The sequence below is a fragment of the Lepidochelys kempii genome, chromosome 11, assembly GCF_965140265.1.
Source record: "Lepidochelys kempii isolate rLepKem1 chromosome 11, rLepKem1.hap2, whole genome shotgun sequence".
Taxonomy (NCBI): domain Eukaryota; kingdom Metazoa; phylum Chordata; order Testudines; family Cheloniidae; genus Lepidochelys; species Lepidochelys kempii.
The window spans coordinates 31640966-31654318 of NC_133266.1; the positions used below are offsets into that span (position 1 = coordinate 31640966).

At 40.2% G+C, this 13353-nt stretch overlaps 1 protein-coding gene across 2 annotated transcripts in view; it reads right to left on the bottom strand.

Annotated features, from left to right (window-relative positions):
• The window catches only part of CCDC148 (coiled-coil domain containing 148), a 171520-nt gene that overhangs the window by 68832 nt on the left and 89335 nt on the right, over positions 1 to 13353 (bottom strand). For both annotated transcript variants that reach the window (XM_073305533.1, XM_073305534.1), the window contains exons 9-10: positions 4213 to 4351; positions 1391 to 1597 (exon numbers count right to left, since the gene is read on the bottom strand). In XM_073305533.1, coding sequence (XP_073161634.1) covers positions 1391 to 1597; positions 4213 to 4351 — 346 coding nt within the window. The remainder of the gene's footprint in view (positions 1 to 1390; positions 1598 to 4212; positions 4352 to 13353) is intronic.

Here is a 13353-nt window from a genome sequence, read left to right on the forward strand (position 1 = left end):
TTTGTCCAGTTCTACTTTCTTCCATTATTTATTATTCACACTAAGTAGAAAAGAAAAAGCAGGGGAAGGCAGGTGATCATACAAGCAAAGCGATGCTTAGCACATGTGTTAAATTTTTATTTTGTTTCCTTTTCTACTTTTGGCCTTCCCCAATTCTCTATTTTCTTCTCTGTGTCCATCCATCCGAGTAGAGCTGCCCTTAACATGTAAAAGCAGTGTGGTGGGTCCAAGGGCAAGAGCTTCCTGAATGGCCTCACCTGTCTGTGGGGTGCTTAGTCCAATGAGTGTTGTTTCTCACTGCACTGATGTTATTCCAGATTTTCCCTCTAACCCTAACCCATTTGTTCTCAACCTGGTTCCAGTTGTCCCCACTTTTAGCCTCTTATGTCAAATCACTTTATCTCGCCTTCTCTCGATCTTATTAAACCACTCACATTGCGAGTGTAGATACAGCTTTAGAGAGTTATAATAATGAAGTCCAGCACCAGTGGAAAAAGGGCACTTAGGAAAGGAAGGTGAAGTTCTGGAATGAAAACTTTCACCTTTTCTCATGTCGAGGTTATTATTCATATATGCCTATTCTTGATAGGCCAGATCCATAGCTGGTATAAATTAGCATAGCACCATTTACTTCAATGAGCTGCACTGATTTATACTAGCTAAGGTGCTCAGCATGTATTTTTAAATAATCTCTATTAGCATAAGAAAATATCTTTGTAAAGCTATTCAAGCATGCATGAGCTCCAAAGAAGCCAAACAGGAGCTCTGGTATAAAACAGTGTAACCTCAAAAAAAGAAAAGGAGTACTTGTGGCACCTTAGAGACTAACAAATTGCCACAAGTACTCTTTTTCTTTTTGCGAATACAGACTAACACAGCTGCTACTCTTAAACCTGAAACCTCAAAGTCATTTGCTGTTCAAGTTGCACAAGAGAATAGAGGGATAAAAACATACAGATCTCTGCCAAAAGATCACAGTCTTCTTCACCCACGTACAGGTATTTTTATTGTAATAAAGGGCTGCCCAGAAGGATTAAATCAGACTAGTAAAAACAAGAATACGACAGGTTTCAGAGTAACAGCCGTGTTAGTCTGTATTCGCAAAAAGAAAAGGAGTACTTGTGGCACCTTAGCGACTAACCAATTTATTTGAGCATTAGCTTTCCAATGAAGTGAGCTGTAGCTCACGAAAGCTTATGCTCAAATAAATTGGTTAGTCTCTAAGGTGCCACAAGTACTCCTTTTCTTTTTAAGAATATGACAACCAGTCTCCATTAGGATTTTTTATCTTAATACTATTGGTTATGCAAGATTTTTGCTTGAGTTAATTTTGAATCCACCAGGATACAACTACCAATATATTTATGTGTGGTCTTTTAATTGAGCTTACCTTTCCTTTCAGATCAGCACAGATTTCCTGTTGCTTTCTTCTATTATTAGCCAACATCACTTCTGTCTCATGAGCAGCACAGGCTTCAGCAATAGTCATTACTGCTTTCAGTAAAAAGGCTTTTCTAGCCTGAGCCCAGTTTAGAATCAAAGCTCTACGTTGATTCCTAGCAAAATGATGCTGGTCCCAAGCCTTTTCATGAGCAACCTAAAAAGTAAAATTTCAAAAAGATTTAAAACCATAGATAAAAGAATAAATAATTCTGAACATTAATTTTAATGACTTGTAAATTTAAAGTAAATTAACAATATTTCCATGGAAATGAAAATGTAGGTGCTGAGAGTCTTCTCTGAGGTGCTCAGCACCCTCAAATTTTCCTAACTTCAGCAGGATTTGAGTTGACTTCACAGGAAATACTAAACACCTTACAAAATCAGACCCTTAGTGACAAATTTCTGTGCTCCTTTATGGTACCATAGCTCCACTGACGTCAATAGAGTTGCAATAATGTAGCATAAAAGAGAATTTAATTTGCCTCACTATTTCTCCTAATGTGAAATCTACTGTTACCCCTTTTTGACCCCGGCAGTTGTTCAAAATTAAGGGTCCTGTCGATTGTTTTGGTTAGGAGGAGAAATTGATGATGGAGCCAGGTCACTTTGATGCAATCCCATTTATTTACAAAAATGTACAAAGTCCTGTTTCTCTGGACACAGAAGGAATCAGACAAATAGGAGATAGTTTCTTTGCTGCTGAAAAAGGCTTGGAACTGTGAGCATTCAGCCAAAAGGTCTCTCTTTAGGCTTTCCTCAGGGCTATGCTCCCAGCACTTGTTCAGGCTGTATCCTTGGCTTTCCCCTCCTTCTCTGGCTCTGCTTCTCTGGTCTTTATGCCCATCTTTCACAGACACACACATCTTCACAAACAATAGTAGCAAAACCCCTTTGCCCATATGTGCCTTTGTTTTGGGCGGAAGCTGCTGTTTCAGCTGTCTGTTTTTTAAAGGAGCTTAACTCATTCTTACATTTATCCCAAAGGAAGGGCAACTGTTACAACCATTAGCTTCAACGTGTTTTAACCCAATCCATAAAATACTAGGAATAAATTTTGGTTCTTCCAACAATGTATGTCAAAAAAAGGGGAGATGAATCTTTAATCTCCTCAAAGAGTCCAGGAGCTGTACTATTACTTCCCCTCACCCACTCTTCATTTGCCTCATCTATTCAAGGCTTGAGGCTTCCGTGAGAACAGGATCAGGGCCTTACTCCACAAAAATCCATTGAAATCAACAGGACTACTATCATAATAAGGCATGACGGTGTGAGGAAGATGAACAGAGTCAGATGCTCAGATTTTATCATTTTCGGGACAGGGACTGTCTCTTACACCGTTTATGTTTCATTACTAGCACAACAGGGCCCCAGATCTCGGTCAGGATTTCTAGACACTATCATGTAAACAATAATGCTACAATTGCCCCTTGCATTTATCCACAAAATGACACAATATTTGACAAGCATGCCCATCTTAAAGCGGATGAAGTACCAAAACAGGCAACAACTCTTAGGAGGAAAAAGGAAAACATTCAACAAACTTTTTAAAAATATATATGTATCTGAAATATCCCATATGTTAAAACCCATCAGATTTTAGTTCATTATTCAAAGACTTTCCCACTATGAAGCACTTTAATTTTTAAAACACTTTTGTCTAATATCCAACTGTTAGCATTTTACCTGTGTTTCATAAAGCCTAATATATGCTAATTTCACACCTGCCAAACATTCAAAAAAGAAACAAATATACAAGCTTCTAAAATATGCTGCCAATCACTAATGCAGAATTAAACAAACCCAGTTTAGTTATGCTAATATTATGTAACTATTTTAAGAATTAGTTTTAGCACTGTTGTAACATTTCTATATTTAGAATGCTGAAATACAGTTGGTTAAGAGAATAATAGTTTTGGATTTTTAAAAATGGACCCTTTCAAGGCCTAAAATTAGACCTGCACATTTTATTTTCATGTATGTGACACGAGGCCCATGCTCTCTCATTGTATCTTCCAGCTCAGTTCCTGGGAGCAGGAGAAGTATTGAAATTCACAATAAATTATCCTAGAGGGATTGATCATCATCCCTTTTTGTTGCAAAAGAGCATGCAGAGAAAAAAAGATGCTCCCTTTTGCACATTTTTTCATTCTGCCCTGAAAAGATTTATGGATTCCATAAACTACTATAGAGCGCAACCCCCCGCCAGCAATCCATTTTGTAAGGCATTACGCTTACTGAAGGCATTTTTGGTACATCTCTTTTGCTAAAATATACTCTTTTTAACAGTTCGCGAAAACCTTCCCCCCTTTTCCCCTCAACTGTATGCTTTGGAATAGTTAAATGATTGGTCCCAGAGTGTAACAATACTATGTCTGCTCATGAGAAGAGAATAGGGAGGCAGAGTGCAAGGATAGTATGGTGTGCACATCAACACTTATAAGTACAAACTATCCTAGCAAGCTGAATTGTTGTTGTTGGGTTGTCCAGAAGAGCAGATGCAATTAGAAAAGTGCCACAGGCCTTGTTTTGGAGAGGTGATAAATTTTCAGAATTCTCTTACAGGTAACTGAGCAAACTCAGCATGAACTGGGATACTCAGTCTTGACTGTATTTATAAACACAAAACCTTTCTTTTAACCACTATAAGTGGATTAATTTCAAAATATAATTTTTTTCTCCTAAGCTTTGGTAATAAAGTGTATTAGTCTAGTACTATTTTTAATCAATTTTTTGAAAAGGGAACTTTCTAGCATATGAAGTGGCACTGACCAGATCATGCCTAGATTTGTGAGGCAGATGTCTCTGTAGCATATCCAAGTACAGAGTTCTTCTGCTCTGAAGGTCACTTGGATACTGATTTATAACAGTCTGATAAACCCAGTGATCTTCTTCACTCCAGCCAAAGTTCCTGTAAGCAATCAAATCCAACATAAATTTTAAACGGATTAGATATGAAAATCATAAAATTTGCATTTGATTTCTTTCTCTAAGGCCTGTCCCCGCAATGGGCTCTGAGTGAGCATACTCCTGCACCTGAGTGGAGTCCTGTTAACATCAAAGGAGTTCTGCATTGATACTAGGGTCTTCCTTCATGAAACTCATTGCAGGGTCAGGGAACAGATATATAAATTGTCTTAATTACAGTAAATGGCATTTCTAAACATGGCTGTTTATCATGTCTTTATAAAAGTGAACTGTTTTTTTCCTAACTTGGCTTTATAGTAAAAGAGAATAGAACTATATTGTTTTTCCTAAAGTAATTACAATAATATAATATTTTACAAGAGATGGAAAATATGGGGTAAAGAAGGAAGGAGCTCATATCTATCTAGGTTCTTTCATAGCATTCTTTAACATCGTATCTGTGCACCAATGAGATGATCTTATAGTATCCGAGTATGGCTTAAGGCCACACTTAAATTGATTTTATAAACTTCATTGGCCAAAATGGCATGACCAAGGTACAGAGACTCAGAGAGACACAGAAATGTACAACCTTTTAAAATAGGATGACATAGTAATTAAGTCTGCATTCAAGGTCAGATTATGCTTAGCCCCTGTACAGGTGCACAGAGGATACAAAAATGTTGCCCATACACAGGTCAGGTATGACTAGACTTATAGAAAAAATGGAAAAGGTGTGTGCTAGGACAAACACGACAAAATAAATCAATGCTTGTGAATTGTTCTTGGGGAAAAGAGAAAATAACAAAACCACTTTTTTTTTTTGTCCTGGACTTCGTCCTAGTCCTTCTTTAATGAGTTCAGTCCCTCCCCAACCTTAAGGCTATAAAGAAGAAACAGTTACATAAAGTAAAATAAAGACAGCAGAGGGTAGTTTGCCAAAACTTTGAGGAGAGCAGTCAGCACTCCTATTTTCTCCCATGTCTCTCCCTATCTGCTGGGAAGGTGGTTCCTGTGTATCTGGAGCCATTCCTCAACAGGCTTCACCAGAACCCTGAACTACATTTCTGGCTGCCCTGAAGACCATAATTTCCAGCCGGCTGTGTTCACTTGGCCGCATGAAAGAGCAAGACGCTGGCTAGAACCATAAAAGGACCAGCTTACCACTACGAAGAGATGGGAATTCCAGCCCTCCTTGCTTTAGGGTTGCCACCTCTGAGGTGCAAAAACCCCACAAGACATCTAGGATGATCCTGAGCCCATAAATCTGGACAGATTTCTCAGGACAGCTCTCTCAGAAAAGGGCTGATCTTGGGAAAACCTAGCCAGGAGGAAACCCTATCTTGTTCCTGGAACTCTGGCCTCATCCCCAGAAACAGTGATAGTTGTATTGATTTTCCCAAACCCTAAACTGCTTCCCTGAAGCCTCTCAGTAAGGATGTTTTTCTATTCCACAGGTATCGTTCCTGGAATAGGATAGTGCTGACCCAAAGGGGTCCCTTCAGGCCCTAAAAAGCCATTACAGAGAGAAAGAAAATAAGATTGAGAGAGAGACAAGATACAGTGCTAACATATGTGAAAGTACTCAAGAAATGACATTGTGTAAAAGATCCGAAGTGAAATATAATTGGTTCAAAAACGTCACTTCTGGCTGTTATTTCCTCTACAATGAGTGTTGTAAAAATATTTTATTTTCATTCACTAAGTCGAGGTGGCTCAGGAAATTTCCACTGGTGAAGAAGAATACAGTTTTTTTTAAAGGGCCATACATGTTTATTACTTGATTTCCGAGGCAGTTAAGAATGCCTGAGTTCATATCTAGTCCCAGTAGGCAAAATTTAACTGAGTATGAAATGAACATATGGTGTGAAACTAGCAGACAGATTCTAATTTAAATAAAAAAAGAAAGAAGGGGAGAAAAAGAGAGGTGACACATGAAAGTAATTATGCAGATACAAAGGTGTGAATTGCCAAAAAGGTGTGTGGCTTATCCAAACTCTGGATTAATATGTGCAAAATACAGCATAAGCCTATTATGACTCAAACTCTCATCATCACTCATATAAAGTTTTCCCCCTTTTGTTGAGTAGGGGCACCAATGTGACTCAGTAGAAAACATGTGGAACATGAATGCCTTGTAGGGACTGGTTTTTTGTTCTGTGTTTGTACAGTGCCTGGCACATTGGTGTTCCGGTCCATGACTAGGGCCTCTGGATACTACAGTAATACAAATGATAAAAAAAATAAGTATTGATAGAAGTCTCAGCACACCAACTGTTTAGTCACCATTAATCTCTTTATGCCTGTATGCAATTTGTGGCTTGAGTCATACTGGAACACAATTCAAACTCTTTTGGGAGCCAGAATGGTGTTCCAGTACTAACTGGAAGTACATTCTGGCACTTTTTTTTTTTAAAAGGACTTGAACACTGATTACAGCTGAACCCAGGCAGCTGAAGGGGCCTTGATCTTAACAAGATGCTAAGCAATTTGCCTCCCACTACCCAGTCTCACAGAAATTAGACTTATAGGGATGATTGGTTACTGTTTATGGAAGTTTTGCAGATCACATGGCTGAATGTGCAGCCAGATCAGATGTCTTGCATGTTAACAGTGACTATGCACACTATTGTACTGAATGGTTTAGGAGTAAGTCTGTGATTTTTAAAGATGATATGTACTCACTGTCACTCCAACACAAAGAACTATGACTTGATTTAAGTGCAAGGGGAACAGTTACCTCACAAATCATCTCTTTCTTCTCCTTAACAAAATTGCTATGCTCATCCAGAACATTTCAGCCCAACTTTCATCTGAGAATAAATATTAGAATGGCAGAGGAAGTATGTGCAGTCAGAGGTCCAAAATTATGAAACAAACCTGTGCAAGACATTAGGCTGAATGAGTGCTGATCTCTTTTCAGCATAGGCTGTAAGACCCACCTATTTAAACAACCAAACTGTAACACCACTCATTACAGAAGAAATCATCCATTAGCCATATTGCTATAAGAAAAAGGATTAAAGGAGACAGATGGACAGCTTGGCTTTCTCGAGATTATGTGGCATATTTTTAATATTGTGAGGTAGTCAAATATTACAGTGGTGAGAGACCTAAAAAAACCCCAAACTAGTTTAACATGGGCCTGGTACTAATTTCATTGAATCATAGAATTGTAGGACTGGAAGGAACCTCAAGAGGTCATCTAGTCCAGTCCCTTGCACTCATAGCAGAACAAGTATTATCTAGATGATCAAATCTCCAACGATGGAGATTCCATAACCTCCATAGGCAATTTATTCCAGTGCTTAAGCACCCTTAGCACACATCATGTGCTAAATCTTCTTTCTATGAGGTGGTTCTTACTCTGTGCAATTACTTCAAAAAGAGTACAATTTTTTTTGCCATGTAAGCCTTCACCACATTTCCTGGTCAATGAAGCCATGACCAACTGCCTCATTCTTAGCCTGCACACAGCTTTCCCTTTGTGCATAGGTAGTGTTTGCTAGTTAGCAATCCACTGCTGTCACACAGAGATTGCTGCTGTCTGCACAGTTGTCAGCTATGTTTGGCACTGATGGGTAATGCAGAGATGTCACTGTGTACTATTTATGGTGTTTTATGTGCTACTGATGGAATGTGATGCTTTAAAAAAATAACAACACACAATCCCCTCTCCCCCCCTCTCCCGCACCCCCCGATTTTAAGCTCTGGTCCATGAACCACCAATGGGCCAGGGCCCTTGTTGACATCTGTAGAATGAAATATTTTGAGAATCAAGAAGTAGGAGTGATGAGCCTGGAAGGGAGTGGTAGATTGAGATGATTTTCTCTTACAAAGTGATCTGCAGCATTAAAACATTTGAGAAGCACTAATCTACTGTACCTTCATTTTATTACATTCACTGACTGACTATCCATGTATACTCACTCATACTTGGGTTATTTATTGTTGCTCATCACTGCTGGATATGTAGTTGTGAGAAGGTATGACAGCTGCCCTCTTGGCCAACATACTGGGGACCAAACCAGGGATCTCCAGAGCTAAAATATAAGCTACTACAGCTTGAGCTAAAGAGCCAGGGTTCTGTAGCAAGGGGCTGTAACAATTCATATCATCTGTGGATCAGCAAAGAGGGAACTCATACCATACATTCACCACTGGGTTACAAAGACATCTTTCCTAGCCTCCTTTACAAGTATATTCCATATACACTATGTGAAGTCCAAAATAACCTCTTCCAGTGATTTGGCTTTAACAATAAAGGAAGCAATAATGTAACCAAGGTCACCTCACACCTTTCCCAAAGCTTGGCTCCTTATAGGGTTCCTCACTCAAGATTACTCAGCTTCTCCCTAGATTGACTCTCTTGAAAGAACTATGACATGACATAAGTGCAAGGAAACCAGTCGCCTCACAAATCATCTTTCTGCTCCTTAACATAATTTCTATGCTATCTAAAACATTTCAGACCAGTTTTCATCTGAGAATAAAGATTAGTCAGTCCCACCCTCCTTATTTTTGGGCAAGATAAATGAGTATCCTGCTTCACTTAGGCAGTAGAACTGACTTAATCCTTTCCCAGGAAGATCAATACCAACAGACAGAATGGAGCATTTCAAGCAAAATCTTAGAGTCTTTTACAATAATGTTATTGTGTTATTTTTGTTCTTTTCAAAGCACTAATGATTACCACTGAATGAGAATCAATCTCTCTTTAACTAAAGTACCAATGCAAAACAAGACTAAAATCGATTATTTAAATCAAGGTATCCTGTCTGCTGATTTAAATAATGAAAATCAGTGATTGAAATGGCTTTGATTTAAAATCAGTCCACACTGAATCAGACCACACTGCTGTGGTTAGTGGAGCTATAACAAGCATTCATTGCTAGTGCCTGAGTTGCCTTGCCACTTTTGGTACATGCTTTCTGGTTTGCACCGTGCTTGTAGCTGTTGTTGCACAGTAGCTGCTCAATAGGCAATGACCCATATTATCCAATCTAGCTCTATCCATATCAATCTATGCATAGGTCTTACTCCATTGGGTCTCTGATTATCTCTCAGCACACGGACCTTTGACCTATCACTCCTCTCTGAATCAGCGGTATGGAACATGAAAGATATTTCTGGTGCCTCTGTTGGTTTTGCTTTTTCATGCATTTTACGTTCCACTTTTTTTCCTTGCACCCAGCCTTCCTCCTGTGGCAGTGAGCGAGAAGCTAGTCATTTGTGGCTTATTTTTACATTTCTCTTTATGAGGTCATCAAAACTATTCATGCATTCAGGCAACAATTGACTCAGTACAGTGACCACCATGCACGGATGTCAGAAAACTGAAATACTAAGATTTAACAAAAGTCCAAAACACAGTATCATAGTTTAAGAGATAAAATGTCAGCCTTAACTTTAAGTTCTTTTGTCTCTATTGGGGTTGTTACCCTTTGTCATTGTCAAAATTATATTTTAAATATTTACATATTTTAAAAGTGATCAGAATGTATTTAACAGGCAAACATTTTTCATTTATTTCCTTTCTCAAAATCGTTGTAGTGTTATGTGCTGTTAAAAGCATCTGCATGGCATTCCAGAGATATTTGGAGCCATATGCATTTGTGATTATATAAAAAAAAACCCACTAAGTTAAAACTTCAAAATTAAAGTGAAAAAAAGCAATCGGGTTTGCCCTGATTTTCATTTACACTAAGATCACTTTACATAGATCTAGCAATGTAAAGGGACCTTAAGGTAAGAGAGTACCTTATGGTAAGTATCAGAGTAGCAGCAGTGTTAGTCTGTATCCGCAAAAATAAAAGGAGTACTTGTGGCACCTTAGAGACGAACAAATTTATTTGAGCATAAGCTTTTGTGAGCTACAGCTCACTTCATCAGATGCATTCAGTGGAAAATACAGTGCGGAGATTTATATACACAGAGCACATAAAACAATGGGTGTTACCATACACACTGTAACGAGAGTGATCAGGTAAGGTGAGCTATTACCAGCAGGAGAGCAGGGGATGGGGGAACAACCTTTTGCAGCAATAATCAAGGTGGGCCATTTCCAGCAGTTGACAAGAATGTCTGAGGAACAGCTGAGGAGGGAATAAACATGGGGAAATAGTTTTACTTTGGGTAATGACCCATCCACTCCTAGCCTTTATTCAAGCCTAGTTTAATGGTGTCCAGTTTGCAAATTAATTCCAATTCAGTAGTCTCTCCTTGGAGTCTGTTTTTGAAGTTTTTTTGGTGAAGAATTGCCACTGTTAGGTCTGTAATCGAGTGACCAAAGAGATTGAAGTGTTCTCCGACTGGTTTTTGAATGTTGTAATTCTTGACGTCTGATTTGTGTCCATTTATTTTCTTTTACGTAGAGACGGTCCAGTTTGGCCAATGTACATGGCAGATGGGCATTGCTGGCACATGGTCACATAACCACCACCCTATACCGGAAACCTACTGACCGCTATGCCTACCTACATGCCTTCAGCTTTCATCCAGATCACACCACACAATCTGTTATCTACAGCCAAGCTCTACGATACAACCGCATTTGCTCCAACCCCTCAGACAGAGACAAACACCAACAAGATCTCTATCAAGCATTCTTACAACTACAATACCCACCTGCTGAAGTGAAGAAACAGATTGACAGAGCCAGAAGAGTACCCAGAAGTCACCTACTACAGGACAGGCCCAACAAAGAAAATAACAGAACTCCACTAGCCATCACCTTCAGCACCCAACTAAAACCTCTCCAACGCATCATGAAGGATCTACAACATATCCTGAAGGACGACCCATCACTCTCACAGATCTTGGGAGACAGGCCAGTCCTTGCTTACAGACAGCCCCCCAATCTGAAGCAAATACTCACCAGCAACCACACACCACACAAAAGAACCACTAACCCAGGAACCTATCCTTGCAACAAAGCCCATTGCCAACCGTATCCACATATCTATTCAGGGGACACCATCATAGGGCTTAATCACATCAGCCACACTATCAGAGGCTCGTTCACCTGCGCATCTACCAATGTGATGTGTGCTAGCAATGCCCCTCTGCCATGTACATTGGCCAAACTGGACAGTCTCTACGTAAAAGAATAAATGGACACAGTTCAGACGTCAAGAATTATAACATTCAAAAACCAGTCGGAGAACATTTCAATCTCTTTGGTCACTCGATTACAGACCTAGAAGTGTCAATTCTTCAACAAAAAAACTTCAAAACCAGACTCCAACAAGAGACTGCTGAATTGGAATTAATTTGCAAACTGGATACAATTAACTTAGCCTTGGTCTACACTAGGAGTTGAGGTCGAATTTAACAGCATTAAATCGATTTAACCCTGTACCCGTCCACACAACGAAACGCTTTTTTTTTGACTTAAAGGGCTCTTAAAATTGATTTCCTTACTCCACCCCCGACAAGTGGATTAGCACTGAAATCAGCCTTGCCGGGTCGAATATGGGGTAGTGTGGACGCAATTAGACGGTATTGGCCTCCGGGAGCTATGCCAGAGTGCTCCATTGTGACTGCTCTGGACAGCACTCTCAACTCAGATGCACTGGCCAGGTAGACAGGAAAAGGCCCGCAAACTTTTGAATTTCAATTTCCTGTTTGGCCAGCGTGGCAAGCTGCAGTGCAGAGCTCATCAGCAGAATTGAACATGCAGAGCTCATCAGCAGCGGTGACCATGATGGAGTCCCAGAATCGCAAAAGAGCTCCAGCATGGACCGAACGGGAGGTACAGGATCTGATCGCTGTATGGGGAGAGGAATCCGTGCTCTCAGAACTCAGTTCAGTTTTTGAAATGCCAAAACATTTGTCAAAATCTCCCAGGGCATGAAGGACAGAGGCCATAACAGGGACCCAAAGCAGTGCCATGTGAAACTTAAGGAGCAAGCCTACCAGAAAACCAGAGAGACAAACGGCCGCTCTGGGTCAAAACCCCTGACATGCCGCTTTTATGATGAGCTGCATGCCATTTTAGGGGGTTCAGCCACCACTACCCCAGCTGTGTTGTTTAACTCCTTAAATGGAGATGGAGGCAACAGGGAAACAGGTTTTGGGGACGAGGAAGATGATGATGATGAAGTTGTAGATAGCTCACAGCAAGGAAGCGGAGAAACCGGTTTTCCTGAAAGCCAGGAACTGTTTCTCACCCTGGACCTGGAGCCAGTACCCCCCGAACCCACCCAAGGCTGCCTCCTGGACTCGCCAGGCGGAGAAGGGACCTCTGGGGAGCGTACCTTTTAAAATAGTATATATGGTTTAAAAGCAAGCATGTTTAATGATTAATTTGCCCTGGCATTTGCGGCTCTCCTGGATGTACTCCCAAAGCCTTTGCAAAAGGTTTCTGGGGAGGGCAGCCTTATTCTGTCCACCATGGTAGGACACTGTCAAGGCTCCTTCCCCACTCTGAACTCTAGGGTACAGATGTGGGGACCTGCATGAAAAACCCCCTAAGCTTATTTTTACCAGCTTAGGTTAAAACTTCCCCAAAGTACAAAGTATTTTACCTTTTGTCCCTGGACCTTATTGCTGCCACCACCAAGCGTCTAACAATATAACAGGGAAAGAGCTCACTTGGAAATGTCTTCCCCCACCCAGAATGCCCCCAAGCCCTACACCCTGTTTCCTGGGGAAGACTTCATAAAAATCCTCACCAATTTGCATAGGTGAACACAGACCCAAACCCTTGGATCTTGGATATTAATCTTTACAGGTTAATAAGGAAAAGACAACACAGACAGAGAGAAACCTTTGTTTCCCCCCACCCCAGCTTTGAAAGTATCTTGTCTCCTCATTGGTCATTTTGGTAAGGTGCCAGCAAGGTTGTCTTAGCTTCTTAACCCTTTACAGGTGAAAGGGTTTTTCCTTTGGCCAGGAGGGATTTAAAGGTGTTTACCCTTCCCTTTAGATTTATGACAGACACTTTACCACTCCAAGCTGGTAGCACGTACTTGGGAATCATTGTAGAAAAAAGTATTGCAGTGT